A 19,928-nucleotide genomic window follows, 5' to 3' on the forward strand; every position below is an offset into this window, starting at 1 on the left:
GCCTGCGCCTCCCGCTTCCAAGCTATCTGCTGCAGCGTGTAAACCACATCAGCCACTGGGAAATACTGCTGCATATGAAGAACAGGCGTCCAGTTGAACCGCCTCTGATGAATAGCAGAGATCACAGCATCATACTCGCCAGGATCCCCAATGGCGCGGAGATGCTGACAGAGCGAGTCGATGATGGCATTGGCCGCGGCAAATTCCGACCGCAACCACGAGATAAACCCATCACGTTCGTCAGGGATCCAATGCCCGGCGGGGGGAGCTGAGGCGGCCGGAAACTGCATTTTATCCGACGGAATCACACTTCCCGGCGGCATTGCCATTCGTGATATCACAGAGTCAAAAGTTTTTTTTTTGGCTACCAAACACCATTCATAGCTTCCGACGATCAAATTCAAGCAGATCTGCAGAAACCAAAGCTAAATTTCGTAAGGGTCAGCTAGAACCCAACAAGATCACTAAACATCCTTGACCAGAACATTAAAATCCTCGAATTTAGCTAAAATTCTACACAATTAAGACAGAACCCAGAAAGGAGCAGGTGAATTTCGGAATGATGAGCTAACCCAGTACGCGTGAAACAACAATCGCCAGAAATATTAGGGTTTTTGAGGCAAACGAGAGTGTTACCCCACAGATCTGGCAAATGCGCACCCCCTGGAAGAAGAGTAATCTAGTTCGTGTTATGTGCAAAGTGAGGGAAACTTCTAAACAAGGCAGAGAGAGAGAGAGAGAGAGAGAGAGAGGGAGATCTAGGGTTTTGAGGAAGAGATCCGTGGAGAGAGAGAGAGATAGAGAGAGAGAGGTGTGAAGGGGAAGAGAGATTTGGCTTAATTAGGACGCATGCATTCAAGGGTCTAAAAGGGTGGCTTATATGACATTAGAGCTCAATTTCTCTGCATCTTTAACCCTTTTAACTCCCACATTTTTCTCCTTGTTTTTTTTCTCAATTTTTTTAAATAGATCGTTTAGTTATATAAATAATTAAACAGAAATCGAAACAAACGATTATATATATTGTTCAATTCAATTTCAATCCATTGAAAGAAAAAAAAAACATTAACATCGTTGGATCATGTTTTTTCTTTAACTAAAGTCACGTGCTTCAACGACGCGTTAACCCGTTGATTTAAGTTAACCTACGATTATTTGTTGGGAGCCATAAAATAGAAATACCAATAAAGATTACTTAGAATTTTGTTACAAATCCAAACCACTGCTTATTTCGATTCATTTGCGTAACCATTAAACATCCGTTGATCGTTTTACCTGACAAAAATATTTAAGTTTCTTCTTGAAAACTTTAAATATAATAAAGAGATGATTAGGGAATACCATCGCTCCGTAATTTTGGACCCATGGGCCTCGGCGGAACCACGTTAGACTTACACGTGGACCCTTTTAGACCATTTTGCCTTTCCCTTACTCCGGTATTTACAGTTCTGCCATTCCATTCCAGGCAACACGTGGAAATTGGAAAATACCCGTCCACCATACATTACATTCCCAAAACATATTGGCCCTTGACAAATGGCATATCCAAAATAATAATAATAATAATAATAATAATATGATAAATAAAATTTCGTATGTATATATGATTTTGCAAAATCCTTCAAAACAATTTACAAGTTCATCATAACCAGATTTTCCATTTTATGTTTAGGCACGAATTCTGCTTTTACAACCTTATATCAAATCTTCATTCGTTTCTAGGAATATATATATATATATATATATATATAGGCAGATCTATGTAATAAACCCCATTCATTTTATTAAAAAAAACTTAATTTCATTATAAATTTGATAAGTTTTCAACAAAAATTGTGAAATGACAACATACAAAATTTAAATTTATCTTTTAAATTATAATAGTTTTTATAGGAAAATATACTTATTAATATGATTATGATTTAGTCTAGATATTATACATAGAATATTATATTATATTTTTCTATATATATTAATGTGTATCTTGCATTAATCAATAATAGAAAAACATTTTTCTATTACGGTATCAGAGTTCAATTTTTGTTCTAAATTTTTTCTTCTTATCAACAATATTGGTTGAATCCAAAAATGACAATGAAGATGACGATGATATACTAAATCCAATAGTATTATCACTTTGAGTATCGTCTTACATTCTTTTTCTTCTCTTTTTTTCGTAGTCTTTTTTTTTCCGACAACGGTGTTCATCACCATCAACTATAACCAACGTGCTACTTTTTTTCTCTTTTTTGACGACGTTCGTTTCTCGACGTCAACCCTAAGTGTTGGTGTAAGATGGTTGCCTTCGGGTGGATCATGTGACATCTCAAGATCAATTTGCAGAAGCACTCATCAAACCTCTTCTGTCGCACGCTTCGATCTTCTTCGAGTCAAGATTTTACTCGCTCACGAGCCTTATGTTGCGGGGCATAATAGAAGGATATGAAACAATATCTTCCGTGATATTATTCTTAAATCGCATCCTTAATTTTATACTTTGGTGTTGTCTAAAATATTGATTATTCATTTCTTAATCGTTGATTTTATATACGTACATATTCATGTTCTATTATTAATGACAATATCTTCTTATAGTTTTTATGTTGCTCCATTGATAAATTTTTCTAGATTCAGCTATGAGCATATATATGTATGTACAAAAAGCCCAAGCAAACCTACAAACTTGTGAAAGACCACTTCGGTTCTCTATTCTTGGATTTTCTTGGTTCCATTTATTTGTACTTTGATATTTTAGGGCAAAATATTGGCAACAATGACTACCCTGACCTAAAATTCTACCAAAGGTTCCAACATGTGAAGAATACAGATTTATACCTCTGTAAAAAGCCTAGTCCAAGTATATGGGCCTATTTGTTTTTTAATGATTTGTAATTCGCATGGGCCTAAATTTATAGATAAATAATAATAATAATTATTATTATTATAATCATCATCATCATCATCACCATCTCTTGTCATTTATAGATATGAGTCAAGATCATGAGTCGCATCAATGGGTGCTAGGTTTCAAATTTCATTAATTACGAAAAATGTTATAATCAACCCAAATTGTTACAAGAGAAGAAGAAGAAGAAGAAGAAGAAGATAGGCGATAATGTAATTAACGATAAACGTACTTTGATCAAATTTCGAAAGCATACATAGACGAGATGTTGACGTGAAGAGATCCCTGTGGTGGTCCATAAACACTTTCCAATTTTATTCCTGTTTTATCAGACACCACAAAATCCAAAAGAGAAAATCAATTATTTATTTATTCTTTTATTTTAAAAAATGGAGGATGAATTCGGATAAGAACAAGTTGCATGACGAACCTTTGGAAGCATCCAGAGGGTTCTAAAAACCTACAGTAGTACAGTTGGAAAATGGTTGTCTCAACATTGACGTCTAAACCAAAAGAGAGCAGAACAATTTGGTCCAAACTCTTATCTCTTTTTTATAATATTTGTACCACATCCATGGTCCCTATTGTTGAGGACTTGGACGTATTTGTACATATATATAAATATACGGATTTCACTCGTATGTATATACGTATGCATGCACGTATATGTACAAATTAATGCGTGTCTACGAATTGTAGAGAAAAGAGAGAGTTCTGTAATTCATTACATGAATATTTATGTTATACTTAATGCTAACACCAACAAGTTTTGGTCCCACCCATTAGGAAATGAATTAAGACACGTATAAAAAAAAGTTGATCATGACACTATGGCTCTAATCCCTTCTTTACCATCCACTAATCGTTTGTGTATTCTCAAAGAATCAAATTCATATACATCATTATCAATAATATCCAATTCAGTTAAACAGATCCATGTAATATTGTGATACCACGTATCGAGATCTTATTGATGGTTGGAGTAGTGCCCAAAAATTTAAATTTTTTGCATTAGTTCATCGATCATAAGGACGTTGTCCAAATAAAATATGGTAGATTTATTTTACATATATATATATATATATTACCATATCTTAGTTTATCTCAATGTAGTTATGGCATAGATTTGTTTTACACAAATATTACCATCTAACAAGATCTTAGTTTATCTAATTGTAATCATGACTTGAATCATAATCAAAGGTGGACCTATGTTGAAAGGGGTGGGGGCACATGCCCCATTTGACATGAGGCTAATAGATATATAACCTCATGTCACCAATCTCCACAAAAGAAGCTGCCATAGGTAACACCACTTGTCAATACATAGACAAATATTGTAAACATATCTATAGATGTTTTATTTCACAAGTAAAGATAATATGTTCACATCATTATAATTTAAACATCTTGTTAGAAAAAAAAAAAAAAGATTTCCAATGGTAGATAGATATGTTTTATATTGTGTGCATGTGCATGAACATGGTCACACAATATAGACAATCGACTCGAGAATATTTATTGGACCCACGAACAAACAAAAAAAAGTACCAAGAGATACAATAATGAATCGAATCGAATTGGGAAAAAAAACCATAGAAATAATCCAAGAATCTTTTTAAGAGTTTCTATACGAAAAAACACAATTCACAGAACGAATCACAGCCACCCACTCTCCTCGTGAACCATCCCATAAATTATTTTTTTATGAAAACAAAACAAAAATACCAAATCTCTTAATGAAATAATATTTTTTTTCCTTTTTTTTCGAGTTTCCTATACAAGATGAAATCAAAATGACCCTCTAAACTGAAAATCAGGAATACAGATATATATATATATATATGGACCAAATCATGTAAATATGGACTTATTATAGAGACCCCCTCTCTCATTCACCCACCGTATTACATTGCCTCCGACCCCACGACGGCTCGTCTCCGGCGGCGGCGGTTCTTACCGTGACGGTGAGGAATCCCGCCAAAAGTGACCGGATCGTAAACCCTAAGCCGCTTAGCCTCAGCAGGATTTAGAACACACTCCGGCAGGACAACCTTGTACCTTGTCTGGTCGTAGCAGTAAGAATACGTCATGTGTTTCCTACGGAAATCCTCCATCGTGATCCTCTGAGAAGACGTTAGCTCCGCAGCTCGCCGGAGTTCTTCGCCGGAAAAGTCGCATTTGGGCAACTGCTCGATGGGATCGACGGCGCAGCCGTGGAGAACGAAGTCGGAAAACCGGGCGACAAAAGGGGCATATTTGTAATTTACGCCGTACTTGCCACCATTGGTGGCCCATTTCGAGCCGTCCCATATCGTGGAGTAGAGCGACATCGGCTTAGACGGGAAGTCACCGCCCATGGACGCGGTCCTCTTCACCTCCCTGATTGGAACGTTGTCTATGTAAAATCTGCAGAAAAAAAAAACAAAGAATTCAGATTATTTCACAATAAATTCTCAATCTTGATCGGTTTTCAGAGGTTAATCAACTGAAAAAACGGTACAATTTGGGAAAAGTTTCAGTTTTTAATGTATTGGGGTATAGATTATTTCACTAAAAAAGATTTGAATTTGTCTGAAACCGCATGCTCTGTTCGTGAAAAAAAACGAATCAGCAACCATTTTTGGGGACAGAGGAAAGAAAAAAAAAGGTGGTTTTGTGACAAAAACAAGAGGAACCAGGAAACGGGAAAACAACCAAAGTAAATGTTGTCCAAAACAATCACAAGAGGTTTCCAGAAGAAGAAATTAAATAAACGGAACAAATGAAACTAAGAAGAATCTCTGAAACCTCACACCAAAAGCATTCAATAAAACCAAACGATCCCCACAGAAACCCCACAGGTTTTCCTTAAATAGAGACATTATCGAATCAAAACGACAACGTCACCTGAAAGCTGAGTCACAAACACAACAAGAGTCAAGTGCCTCCGAGAATACCGAAATCAAAATACTTAAGCATAATTCGAACAATGGGTACAGATCATGATACCAAAACACCCATCAGTTGGATCAAACCAGATATAGTGTAATTTAAGGTGGATTTAGAAAAGGGTTTCTTACATGATGTGGGAATCGGACCAGAGGATGCTGTATTGATGGAAATCCTCAGTTGGGTCGAACCAGAGATAGCATCTCTCTTCTCGGCCCAAGTGGGTGCTTCCGTTGCCGTAGATGTTCGTCTGAATCCTCCATTCTTTCCCTCTAATGTTTCCCAAGAACTCGAAATCTATCTCGTCGTGGTTCTTCTCATACATGTCTCCATTTGACATCTGACACGCACGAATCAACGAAATTTCAGGACTTTGCAATCAACCCAGATAAAGGGTTCGGCAACTATTCAAAACACCAATCATATTCGTTGGAAATTTTCTTAATTGATTTATCCTCGGTGGACCCAATGGCTTCTTCTAATCACGGGACAATACGAAAAGATATGAACTTGAGCAAAAAAAGTGAAGGGTTACGCGAAGTATTATTGTCAAAAAGCCAATTGGCTGAACGCAGAGAAAAAAAAGAGTAGAAACACTGACATGTTCAATCTAAAGAATAGAAAGATAAAAGATCAAAACAATAAGAAAAAAAAATACATCAGGCAACCCATTTTTTGAAACAAAATCATAGAAGGGTTATCATTGTGATCACTTACATAGAAGGCAACGACAACTCCAGCAGTGTAATCCGCAGGAAGTTTGATTTTTGCACTGAAGAACCCATGAAGGTACAGATCATTTGACACAAACCCAGACCCTGCAAACAAATTTTCAGCCAAAACAACAAAATCTATGGATAATATCTACCAAAAAACACTCAGAAAGAACATAGGAACCTTAGCAAAAACAGAGATGAACAAACTGTTCAGAAAAAAGAGAGACAAAACAGGAACAGACCTGTCCTCTCATCGAGCGATAAACGGACAGATTTTCCATCTTTACGGACAGCCAAGTTCTGGTCACCGAACAGATGCGAGTAACCTTCCTCGAAGGATATAACAGGAAGTGTTTCCAGGGCAAACCCAGAAACCAAACCAGCGAACAGAACCATAAAAACCAACACACTACCTAAAAGATCCATTTTTTTAAGAAAAAAAACTTTTTTTTTCTTAATACTGCTCTGTCTCAGATGCCTCTCTGACTGTATATATATATTGTATAGCTTTACGAAGACGAGAGGGCAGAGAGAAACGAAGAATCGCTTGCGGAATACAGCTACGGATGTGGAGAGAGAGAGAGAGGCGAAAAGGTTAGAGAGAGAGAATGAGGATTTCGTCTGACGTGTCTTGCTGGGTTGTTTTATTTTTGAGTGTTTTTTTTTTAAATTTAATTTGGAAATCTTGAAATTATTTTATTTCCATATTCTTTTCTTTTTTTTACGCGGTGACAATTCGAGTCGAGAAAATCTTTGATGATGAGCGTATTTGCATGGAAGGCTCCGGAAATCTTTGTTTCTAATTTTTTTTCAAGAATTTCTATTTTGATAGATATTACAATAAATGCGTAGCTTTGGCAATTTTCTCCTTAATTTATAAATGCTTTACAAAAAAAAAAAAGACTCAAGTACTCAACTTTAAATCTTGAAAATCCATACCATTTTTTTTAACTTCGTGCATTTAAAGTCGTATTTGATTGTGTATATGAGTTGTAATCGCTATAATTGTGTTTATGTGTAGGTTGGTGGGTGCGTGTCCATTCATAGTTATATCTAATATCTATTACTTATCAAATTATAATTTCGTGCTCATAATGAACCCTAAATAAGTGCCCATTATTACATTTCCGTAGAGATTCAGCTTAATTAGATTTTAAATTATGATTGAGTTATTCAAATTTATTGGCAAAGAAATGGCCTTTAAAAAGGGCCGAAAATAACGATACGAAAAAACAGGGGGACCAATAAAAGCATGAGGGGGGCTTTGCTTCTTACACATGTGTCCCGACAAATAGTCACAGGTGGTGTGTCGCTCTGTTCGACGAACACTGCAATTCAAAAGAAAAAAAAAAGAGGGTTACAAATTGCAATTTCTTTTTTTTTTGTTCAATCAAATTGCAATTTCTATAATTAAGAAAATGTAAATAAAAAAGACTACTATTATTATATCACAATGCAAGTATGGTATAGCATCGATATTATATACTTATTCTTTTTTTATGAAAATTATATACTTATTCTTTTTTTTATCTCTAATTATATACTTATCACTAGCACACGAAGGTTTGTTTTCGTAACAAGAAATATTGCTCTAAAATTTTATTCTGAAATATTTATAATATATGTAGGGGTGAACTAGTGTTGAAAATGGTAAAAAAAAATGATATTAAATCGAGAATTTTTTTACGCTATTAGTAAAAATTATGACTTCTTAATTATGTAATATTTTCCATGCAAAATAAGTCGGAGATGGATTCAAATTCATAGCTTTCTTAAAGGAGGGATAAAGTGCGAAAATCATAATACTAGTTGAAAAGCAAAGAATATTTTAGTTGTTTTTATTCACACAAAAAAATTTATTTTAATTGTTTTATATACAAAGCGGTGGACCAGAAATCGCCTCTCGGGAACAAACGGGGTGCATTTTAAGAAAAGGTGAATCCTTTGGGGTTAAAAAAATATTTATTTTCGAGACTTTTGGGGGTCAAAGAAAAAAAAAGTATTTCTATTAATTGTAAAAACGTAACGGGGAAAAGGATCGGTCCAAGCCGCCGCCCCATCTCGCCGTCCCCGTTACAGGTTTGTCATATATGACACATTCTCCAAACTACCCCTCTTCGTTGGCCTAATCCACAATTTTACCCTTTGTCAGAGGTGAACCGTAAATCACTGATAATAAGAGGAATACGAAAAATAGTAAAAACGCTTGAAATGATACTCGCGTGATCCGGCGCGTGTGAAACCCGCTCCTCACCGTTTATCTGACACGTGGCAAAGGACGTGTAAGATCCTCAATGACGTTCGCGTTCGCTCCACGTAGACGATGTCGTATTGGTGTTAGCGGTTTTAAGATAATTGTAATTGACAGCTGGAAATGTAACAAAAAAATGGCCTAATTCACTCGCCTAATCCACACAATAAATAACACAAAATTATTTATTCTTTCGAAAAACGTTTTGTGTTCTCTACTAATTACTGGCAATGTTTTGTATATCAATTCACTATATACTCAACATAATTATTTTTAATATCATATGCGTATATAATAAACAAAAAATATCAAACAAATAAATATCGAATGTAGCTTATATAGGTACGTAGTAAATGTACGCGTATTTAAAGATTGTATAATAATTATTCAACAAAACCAGTCCAGAATTCATCTTGGCATTCATATTTTTGGTCGTCGAAATCATTATAACATTTTCTTAAAACTAATCTTTGGGGTATGGGTTTGTTAGTTTCCCCTCAAATTTTTTCCCGGCAAAAAGCTGACTTGGACAGACACTATCCCGCCACGTCAGCGAGGATAGCCGTTGGACCTTTGATTGGCCCACTAAGATATATCCTCGCCGAGAACTAACGGCAACTGTGACGTCGTTAATCCCCGTTTCGGCCCGTCGAATCGATGAATCGCTGGGTCATATTGGGCCCACACGATTCACGCGCATAAAATATATTATGATAGTAATAATTATTATTACTAGGTTCGGTGCGAAAAAAAAAAGTAAAACCATATTTCTTTATTTAATTGAATTTATATTGGGAAGGTCTCCACGGTTATCAGGCGCGCGTTAGCATAGACTAAGGTATTCAGCTAACGTGCACGCCATTTTTGGAGGCCATTGGAATCTGTTGAAAAGATCCCGATGTGGGGATATTCACGAGAGGTTTTGCATTGATCCGATCCCAACGGACTGTGAAGTCAGTGAGTGAATCATAGCCGTTGATAGCTGCATGGGGATTTTCTCTCCGATTAAATTTCTCTATATCCAACGGCTCTGATCTGTCGCTTGGGTCAACGTATCACTTGAAATTATGGTTTATGCCATTGCCCAATGAATGTATTAAACCCATGTAATTAATCAACTCCGCTGTTCTAAAAACACATTTTAACTTTGCATCCGTATTTATCATTAGATGCATCCGTATATACATGTATCGGTAAACGTTTTACATATTACTGTATATGTGTTTGTGTGTGCATATATTATATATAGTGTACGAGTTAGCTGGATTTATAAATCATGAGATTCCGCCGAATTCCAAATGGCAATGAGGCCAAAAGTTTATGCAGCGTGGTGGGGTTCCTCAGTAACAAATATAGAGCATACAAAAATTTAATTTTTTTAAAATATTCCGAAGAATTTTGGTTCTTTCTGTGTAGGTCCGTTTCTCGTTGTATATTAACCTCCGTCACAGCCGTTACTGCTATATGTATATAATATACTATTAAAATTTATGTATATAATATATCAATATACTATTTTATTTTCTTGGTGGATTTATTCAGTTGCTTATTTGTGAAGATAAGTATCATGATTACAAATCATGGTGTGACTCCTTTGGAGTTTTCTCAGTTGCTACTTTATGTGTGTTAGTGGGCGATTAATTATACTAAGTGTTCCACACAGTGCGGTGAGCCCACGATAACTCATCATTAGGGTTCTTAATTTCAATATTCATGTGTGCATATGCATAGATATCAATGAAATTAATCAAGTCAAATCTAGGTTACAAAATTGTTATCGGATTTCAAGAAACAATATATATATAGTTATATATATATATATGGGCATATTCATATTATTGTAAAAAGAAAAACTGGGGTCACTAATAGGAATAGGAATGTCCATTAGTCCATGGTTGGAGGTTACGTGCAAGAAACTTCGTAAATGAAATAAATCGTTGGTTGAGATATAGACAGCTATGATAAATGGACCACACACATTGGCCGTTCATGTTATCGTGGATCTTATCTACGTCAATCTCATTTCAGTTGACATGTCAGCATTATGTACTATCCAATCCCCATCACCATATAATTTTTTCCCCTAAGTGAATGATACGCCGGATATTATATATATATATATATATATTCTAGGTTTGGGCGCAGGTATTTAAGATCTACGGTTTTTCGGGTATTCGATCTCGTGGGTAATCGAGATACGGGTATTCTAAGTAACGAATCCAAAGATGGATGCAAAGAGGTTTTCAGACCATGTTTGGGTTCGGGTTCCGGTTTTTCTTAACCATAACAGATTATCCCGATATCTAGGTGTGAATAAAATGACTTTTATATTTTTGATATTTTAATTTATTTACAATTATATTTTTCTAAATAAAATTATCAAAATATCCTAAAATCAATAAAAAAAACATCTATTTTGGATTTAGATATTTTCGGGTAATTGAGTTCACTCTGATTATTCGGATTTCACATAGACGAAAACGAGATCATATTTTTCTAAAACTCGTGAATATTAAGCCAGATATTTCTAAATTTTAGGATATTCGATTCGTGTCCATCTATGCAGATGTGTGTTTACGAGAACCTGTTAACAGTTCTGTCTTATCTAAAGCTTGAAAGACATGCTTACACAACTCGATCGTGTGGACCAAACATACCAATGGGTCCATTCCATTGTTGTGCGGGGAGCTAATAATCTCGATTGATTGATGAGTCCTAAGTGTCAAATAACATCAATCCTCAAAATTCAAACTTATATTAGAAAAATGTAATAATCAATTGATTATTTCACATCATTTCTTTCATTTTATCTCGATTTCATTTTATGTTAGTCAGTGTAGATTGCAGTATCTTCCTTGATAGGGCAACGCATAAGGATGGTGGGTCCAATCGGCCTAACAAAACCAAACATATGTATATATATATATAATATTATAACAGTGTAACGATTTAGATCAAGCAGGAAACTGTATCAATGAGATGCATCTCTTCTCTTCCATGATGCAAATTTTTGTACTTTTTTTTTTGTGATGAACTGTGAATGTGAATTCCTTTTTTGACGTTTATTGCACGTAAAACTTTTTATTACATGAGATATATAGGGGAATTTTGCTCTTAACATATATGTAAATTTAAGTGTTAAAAAAAAATCAGATGATTACTGGCCTTGGTTTCACCAAAAAATAACTGGAAATTGGAAAAAATATATTGACCTATTCACAGATGACAACATCACTGTATGGAAGTAACCGTGAAAATGGACGTAAAATATACAAATAAATGAAATAAATATATAACAAGAAATCTTGTTGTTTCTTATTTTACAAAACCATAGACACCTAAATAATAGTGTGGACCGGAAAAAAAGAAATAGAAGATTGGTAATTTCATTTTCCTTTGTAATTTTTCTTAATTTAAATTGAGTTTAATTATTGGTTTATGACAGCTGCATCATCGACAGATTACTAGATTAGTTATTATTATTATTTGCTGTAAATAATCCATCAGTTGTTCAAATCGATGTAGTAAAAAAAACGTAGAACAAACATAATTAGCATGTCTGTGCAAGAATATATATATATATATTATATATATATATATATTAGTATGGTTGTAACAGTAAAGTGGTAATTATACTATGGATTAAGCAACTAAAATATTGATTGCTAATATAATCGGAACGCGTTTTTAATATGGTTTTTGCTTTCTTTTTCAGACAGGTGGGAGGATGAGGCCGTCTTTAGATATTAATTGAAAAGTAAACCTTATAATTTAGTATAATTTCTTATTTTTTTTAGAAATGTTATAAATTATTGTTTTTTAGAAATATATTTTCAAACAATATAATTTCCATCTAGATTTTCTGCAAACTAGGATATTATCAGTCAATCCTGTTTTTTTTTTATTAATTATTATTATTATTATCCATGCCATTTGATTAGCAAATAAAAATAAAAGAGGGCTCCATAACCTACCATTCTTCATGGGTCTTAACCATCTAATTTTGGTATAGCTTAGTCAAATTTATTATGCATATTTAAATAAAGAACCATATTGTTTAAACGGTAATGATGATACAACAAAGAAGGAGAGTAATGGACAAAATTTCTACACAAATTTAGAAAGCGTGTAGCATCAAATGACAACTCCATCTTTTTCTCCATTCCCTACTGTCTAATTCTTTTTTTTTTTTTTTGCTAACTACCTTTTTATATTTTATATACACACACAATACGCTCATATATATATATATATATATATACTTACTTTGAGTGTATATATATATATGTGTGTGTGTGGTGTATTATGAATGAAATATTTTAATTAATTAGATTTGTAATCTTATAGAATTATTATGATAAAAAAAACATTTTGGGGTACGAATCACATGGAGATAACACTCTTCATGTGTCTTATTTATTGACTAACAAAAAAAAGGAAATATCGTTTAAGGTCATCGCAAAATGACATGGTAGACTAAATTCGTTTCCTACAAAACCATATGTTATATACGATTTATGTCATAATGGATCTGAGTGGGCTAATATGCCCAAATTGCGACGAAACCTATTATCGGGGTAACATTTTAAAATTCAAAAGGCCTAAATATGAAAACATTCTGCACAAGATTTACTGATTAAGGCTCATAGGCCCACTGACATTTTCAATGCTGCGTGAGGATCTTTCATTTATTAAAACAGATAACGATAAAAATAAAGAAGAGTATATGATTTAAAATAAGAATAAATGAAACTCGAAAATTGCGAGAATAAAACAGTGAAATACAAAATTTTAAATAAAATAAAGTTTAACCTCTTACCAATCTATAATTTTTAGCCTTTTATAATTCGTAAATTCATTGAAATTTAAATCAATTTAATAGATAAATTTACAAAAACTTGCGCAATAAAAAAAAGTGAAGCAATACGGGTGTGATCTTATTCACAAAAGATAATAACCACTCTAAAATAGAACACAAAATATCAATTATAGTTCTGTAACATGAGCCGACGAAACTATATATATATATGTGTATGTATGTACGACGTGTCTGTATTTGTGTACACGTGTCTGTGTGTACGCGTATCTGTGTACACGTGTCTATGTTCTTTCTAAGGTGGCAAGAAGTACTACTAAAAGTAATGCAACGAACAGTATTGCATGGTATAATGTGATTGGTTTTCTTTACAAAAAAAAAAGTGTGATTGATTTCATATATAATTGCATATATTTTCGTGTCTTGATACAAAACATTGAACAAAGAATTTGATCCTTACCAAGTATATATGATTTACATATAATTTATAAATTAATTATATATAAGGCGAGAAAAACAATTGAATACTTTAGATGATTTTATGATCCGTGGTTTTTTACTTTACACATGGAAAGAATTTGGGGCCTCTCCATAAATATTATATGTGAATAAATTGTTACATCATATAATGTCGCGTTTTCTAGAAAAGCCTTTAATAGAATAAGGTAGGGCCAAAGTGATTTAGGTGAGATTTAGATACAAACACAAAGAACATATCCAAGAGAGGAATCCATAGCTCTTTTGTCTACGTATGTTTTGAAACGAACCCTCCTTTTTATCTTTTACAAAAGCATCCCTTAAATATTCCAAACCCTAACATGTAAGCAATTCCCTCTCCATTTTTTTCCAAAAAAAAAAAATCCATGTTTAATTAACATTGTATGACCTAAACACGAACTTACGTGTAACTTTAGGTATTCTTTTTATTTTTTTTGGAGGGTCGTTGCAAATATAAATAAGCCTATAAGAATATCATCAATCCCATCAAGACCAGACAAAAGCCCGACTCTTTCCACCACGTTCTCTTGTGTTCTGTTCTGCGAATCGATCTGTTTCGTCAAATCAGAGAGAGAACGGACGATGGATTATTCAGTGGATCGAACCACTCTGAAGCGCTCTTCGACACGTCTCACTCTCTTGGCCCATTTCTTCGGCATCTTATCCGTGATTCTCATGCTGGTATGGCTTCTCCATTACCGTGAAGGCATTGAATATGATTCCGACAACCCTGCTAGAGTTTTCAACGTAAGTATAGAATTGATTTATGTGTTTGTAACGTGTATGGAGTTGTTCAATCGTTTCATTTTATATATGGGTCTAATTACTATTTTGTTTTTCTAATTTTGGTTTGTTGGGGTTTGGAAATGAATGATATATAGGTGCACCCGTTTCTCATGTTCTGCGGTTTCCTCTTCCTCGTCGGTGAAGGTAACCAATCCATGTATAGAGATAGGCCATTTTTTTTTTTTAATACGAGAGCATAATTTTGCTACACGTTAATGGAATGTAAATGTAAATTTATAAAAAAAGGGAAAAGTTTATATGTATCCCAATTTTCAAAATATATCAAATAAATACATAGACTTTTAATTTTAATTTATCTAATTGATGTATACAATGTTTTAAATTGATTATATAATTTATAAAATCGATAACAATTTTCAATTTCAACCATAAAATCGAAAGAATTATTGAAATTTTTTTAATAAATTATTATGAATATTATGACAACATGATTCATATTTAAAAAATATTCTATATCATCTGTGAAAATATTTTTGTATAAATATTTTATATATTATAAAAAAAATTAGAAATTGATATGATTTTATGAGTCAAGTATATTGATTTAAAACATTTTAACATTTGGAATATCGATTTTAAATATTTTAATATGTATAATATTAATTATATCAAATTAAAAGTTTAAATATGTATTTGATATATTTTAAAATTTTGAGGTATTTATATAGATTTTTTTTATAAATAAATGGAAGGGATGATGGCGTACAAGACGGTGTACGGGTCACACTACGTGCAAAAGGTGGTGCATGGAATGGTGCATATGGTGGGATTGGTGCTTGGGATTGTGGGGATATGTGCCGTTTTCAGATTCCACGACATGCAACGCCTCCAGGACATGGTCTCTCTCCACTCGTGGATCGGTCTCTCCACTTTCATCTTGTTCTGTCTCCAGGTACGTACCAATCGTTCCAATAATATTATATAGTTTCAAAAACCATATACTTAAAATTTATTTGTATGTGGTGACCCGGTTGGTAGACAAGAATCATCTTTTGACCCGTTAGATTCAAACTCTCGTATATAAAATATGTCTTTTTAGAAATCAGATACCGTGATAAGAAATACGAGATAATGCTTTATCTTTCCTTTTCCATTAAACAACAAAAAAATATATATTTGTACATCTTTTCAAACTTGTAATTAGCAATTTCTGTTAAGTGTCCCATAGAAGAAATTCGGTAAATAAATAGTATATATAGTATTTACATATGTATCTTAGAATTTCTTCTAACGACCCATTCCTCCTCTTCGCTACTGAAATAGCATTTGTATATCTAGAATAATCCTAAGCACATAGGTTTCTATTCATAGATTTCTATTAGAGATATATACAAATCTCTTATATTTTATCGAATATACATTATAAATATACTTTCTTTATTTAGATTTTATTTCCCAAATCTTGATAGTTTCTAATTCTAATAGTCGTTGAAGGAAATTTTTCATTTTTTTATAAAAATTTTCATATTTATTATAACCATATACCAACACTCTTCAATATCACTAACGTCTAACTATATTCATTCATATCTATCGGAATTAATACAAATCCTAAAAAAAATTTGGACTTTTTTATATCGTGGTGGGTGTGTATATACACACACAAATATACAGTGGGTGGTGGGTGTGGTCACGTACCTGGCACCAAAAGCGTCGACGGGGACGAGAGTGGGGCTAATGCCGTGGCACGTGAGCGGAGGGAGGGCGCTGCTTTATATGGGAATAGCCGCAGCATTGACCGGACTCATGGAGAGATCCACCGGACTCGGTATCGACACTCGGTCCGAGTCACGACTCATCAACTTCACCGGCCTCTCCATCCTCCTCTTCGGCATCTTCGTCGATTTCTCCGTCGCCCTCTCCCGCTACGCTTGACTCCCTTTCTTTTCCAGATTCTCCATTATCAGATCTTCTGCCATTATTATTATTTTTTAAAAAATTTTATAGTCGTGTGAGCCAGTTATTGAGAGTGTTTGTTTATCTTATTGAATGGGGTTGATGTTTTATATGGTAATTTTTTTTATATCGTTGTATACTACATTGGATTTTATTTTATTTATCTGTAAAGTGTTTTTTTTTATGTAACCATTCTTGTTCCTACATGTTCAAATTCTAAATTTTATCGTTATATACTTACAAAATATCTTTCAAGATAACACTAATACTTGTATCTACCATTTTCTTACCAAACTAAATCCCAATCTAAACCCATTCCTCATTTGTATCATCCCCTCGGCTTCTCTCATAGCTTCATCCGCTTTCTTCTGAAACATTCTGGATTCCGCCTCTTTGATCCTCACCATGATCTCAAACCCGCTTCCCGTTGAGACAGAACTCTTCTGTTCCTTGGCGGTATGGACCGAAGTGGATGCCTCGCCCTTTCTGTAGCTAGTTCCCTGAACAGTTAGCTCGTTTGATGTCGGCCCAGATGCCGGGAACTCTTTTTTTTTTCCCTGAGATGCCGGGAACTCTGATACGGATACTGATCGGAATTCCTGCAATATACGACTCCAATAGATAGAGAAAGAGCTTTGTCTTGGATTAAAGTTTGAATCTTTCACCATCAAGACAGAGAGAATCCAAAACGGTAAGTTTGCATCATTCAGGTAAAAAGTATCAAACTTTTTTACCAGTCTGTGAACCTGTTGGTTCTATTGGTTCAAGTCCGGTACAGAAAATGTTGGTTCAAGGACCGGTTTAAGAAACTAAAATGGATTGATTTACAGTTTGTATGTTTCAGTTTTTTAGGATAGTTATTAGTAGTGGTTTGTGGTTTTATGTAACTTCTATTAGCAGTTTTTTATTTTGTTTTTTATAAATACGTGTATGGACATATGTGTAGAGATGGAATGAAGTGATATTTGCAGAGAAATAGTTCTTGTTTTTATGTCTTCCTTTAATTCAAAGAAAGAGTGAATTGAGAGAGAGAAACACTCTTTGAGAGGAATTAAAAGGAAGATAACAGTGGTATCAGAGCGTTTTGAGGTCTTTCTGGGATCTGTGGATCGAACATGGATCAATCTGAAAATTCGGTGAATTCGGCTTTAAACATGGTTGCCCCGATCTTCGACGGGGAAAACTATGAGGTTTGGGCCGTCAGAATGCAAGCGTTTATGGAGGGTGCCGATCTTTGGGAAGCTGTTGAGGAGGATTACGACGTTCCTCCATTACCGGTAAACCCGACGACAAACCAACTTAAGAATCACAAAGAGAAAGTGATGAGGAAGGCGAAGGCGAAATCGTGCATGTTTGCTGCAGTTTCTCCCTCAATCATGATCAAGATTATGAAGCTTCAATCGGCGAAAGGTATGTGGGAATTTCTGAAAAAGGAGTACGAAGGGGATGAAAAAATTCGAGGATTGAAGGTTCTGAATTTGCTGCGAGAATTCGAACGACAGAAAATGAAGGAAAACGAGTCTGTGAAAGATTATATCGATCGTCTTGTCGATATAATCAACAAGGTAAGAATTCTTGGCACCGAAGTTGATGATGTTAAGATTGTGCAGAAAATTCTGGTTTCTATTCCGGAAAAGTTTGAAGCAACGGTGGCATCTTTGGAGAACACTAAAGACATGGCGAAAATCAAATTGTCAGAGGTTCTTTGTGCCCTTCAAGCGCAAGAACAAAGGAGGTTTATGAGAAAGGAGGAGTCTATGAGAAAGGATGAATCGGTGGAAGGTGCTCTAATAGCAAATGCAAAAATAAATTCTACAGGAAATGAAAAATTTGGTGAGCAATCCATTGAATCGTGCAAGCATTGTGGTAAGAAGGGTCATCCACATTGGAGATGTTGGAAAAGACCCGATGTTAAATGCAGGAAATGCAATAAAATGGGGCATGTCGAGAAGATTTGCAAAGAAAAGAATACTGAAAATGTTGAAATTGAAGCGAACAAGGCTGAAGAAAGTGAAGTGGAACAACTCTTTTGATTGACATGGTTGAGAGACATTGAACCAAGGAGGAGTGTTGGTTCTATTGGTTCAAGTCCGGTACAGAAAATGTTGGTTCAAGGACCGGTTTAAGAAACTAAAATGGATTGATTTACAGTTTGTATGTTTCAGTTTTTTAGGATAGTTATTAGTAGTGGTTTGTGGTTTTATGTAACTTCTATTAGCAGTTTTTTATTTTGTTTTTTATAAATACGTGTATGGACATATGTGTAGAGATGGAATGAAGTGATATTTGCAGAGAAATAGTTCTTGTTTTTATGTCTTCCTTTAATTCAAAGAAAGAGTGAATTGAGAGAGAGAAACACTCTTTGAGAGGAATTAAAAGGAAGATAACAGAACCACCATCCATCAGTCCAGATATAATAGAATCCAAATCCTTAGGGTTTTCTAATTCAGACATGCAAATCATATTCTGTCAACCAAGAGAATGCGACAGAACAAATAGATCTGAAAACCACTAGAAAACTTACTGCTTGAAGAACTGAATGATGAAGTTACAAGCATGGGAAGGCTGAATCCGCTTGCTCTCTGACAGTGGCTATTTCATCGGCTTTATGGTACAATGCATTCCCTTTTGACATCATCATTACCCCGGAAGATCTTCCTCACGCAATCAAGCTCCTTCCCCAGTGTCTCTTGGCATCAGGCAGTTCTTGGGACAGCGCACAAATCATCCTTGATGAGAATTGGTCCGTCTACGTCAGTTGTCGAGAACTCAAATAAGGCATGAGACCTTCTGTATCTAGCAGAAGATTCACATGGGCATATCCTTCATCGGTGAATAACGGAAATCAGTTAACGAGTCGTGGGCAATCTGGTAATTTCTGAGGTTCTGGGTTTGTTTATAACCAGAGGATTCTCGTGTTCATCTTGTATCTTTTACGATTCAAGTTTTTCCGCCATTGTAGCTCAGAACGAGCTTGTGATACTCTCTCTCAAAAGCATATAGTGGATTCATCGGATAACTGATCTGGTCGAGACGTACCGTACTCTACACTGGAGACGAGAACTCGTTAAATCTTGTGTCGAATCTAGGGATGTCAAAACGAGCCGA

The 19,928-nt window shown here is 34.5% G+C and overlaps 4 protein-coding genes across 8 annotated transcripts in view; 2 read left to right on the forward strand and 2 right to left on the reverse strand.

Moving 5' to 3' along the window:
• LOC104823550 overlaps window positions 1–855 on the reverse strand; it is a 4,049-nt gene extending 3,194 nt beyond the window's left edge. Inside the window, exons 1-2 of one of the 5 annotated variants that reach the window (XM_010555182.2) lie at window positions 637–855; window positions 9–410 (exon numbers count right to left, since the gene is read on the reverse strand). In XM_010555182.2, the coding sequence (XP_010553484.1) occupies window positions 9–329 (321 nt within the window). In that variant the 5' untranslated portion in view covers window positions 330–410; window positions 637–855. Of the gene's footprint in view, window positions 1–8; window positions 411–572 lie in introns of all 5 variants that reach the window. The other 4 variants (XM_010555176.2, XM_019203606.1, XM_010555169.2 and 1 more) reach the window with 4 other exon arrangements.
• Window positions 856–4,463: 3,608 nt separating this feature from the next.
• Window positions 4,464–7,131, reverse strand: LOC104823577 (probable xyloglucan endotransglucosylase/hydrolase protein 28). The gene is made up of 4 exons (XM_010555204.2): window positions 6,795–7,131; window positions 6,554–6,654; window positions 5,968–6,176; window positions 4,464–5,314 (listed from the first exon to the last, which is right to left on the reverse strand). The coding sequence occupies exons 1-4, from the start codon at window positions 6,976–6,978 to the stop codon at window positions 4,813–4,815; spliced, it is 996 nt and encodes a 331-aa protein (XP_010553506.1). The 5' UTR covers window positions 6,979–7,131; the 3' UTR covers window positions 4,464–4,812.
• A 7,380-nt stretch (window positions 7,132–14,511) lies between these two features.
• LOC104823583 (probable transmembrane ascorbate ferrireductase 3) lies at window positions 14,512–17,009 on the forward strand. Its single transcript, XM_010555215.2, has 4 exons — window positions 14,512–14,864; window positions 14,999–15,047; window positions 15,617–15,816; window positions 16,539–17,009. The coding sequence occupies exons 1-4, from the start codon at window positions 14,700–14,702 to the stop codon at window positions 16,797–16,799; spliced, it is 675 nt and encodes a 224-aa protein (XP_010553517.1). The 5' UTR covers window positions 14,512–14,699; the 3' UTR covers window positions 16,800–17,009.
• A 926-nt stretch (window positions 17,010–17,935) lies between these two features.
• LOC104825922 lies at window positions 17,936–18,853 on the forward strand. Its single transcript, XM_010558366.1, has one exon. It carries the CDS (start codon window positions 17,936–17,938, stop codon window positions 18,851–18,853), a length of 918 nt encoding a protein of 305 aa, XP_010556668.1.
• The last annotated feature ends 1,075 nt before the right edge of the window (window positions 18,854–19,928 follow it).

The sequence above is a fragment of the Tarenaya hassleriana genome, unplaced genomic scaffold (genome assembly GCF_000463585.1).
Source record: "Tarenaya hassleriana unplaced genomic scaffold, ASM46358v1 Cleome1, whole genome shotgun sequence".
Taxonomy (NCBI): Eukaryota; Viridiplantae; Streptophyta; class Magnoliopsida; order Brassicales; family Cleomaceae; genus Tarenaya; species Tarenaya hassleriana.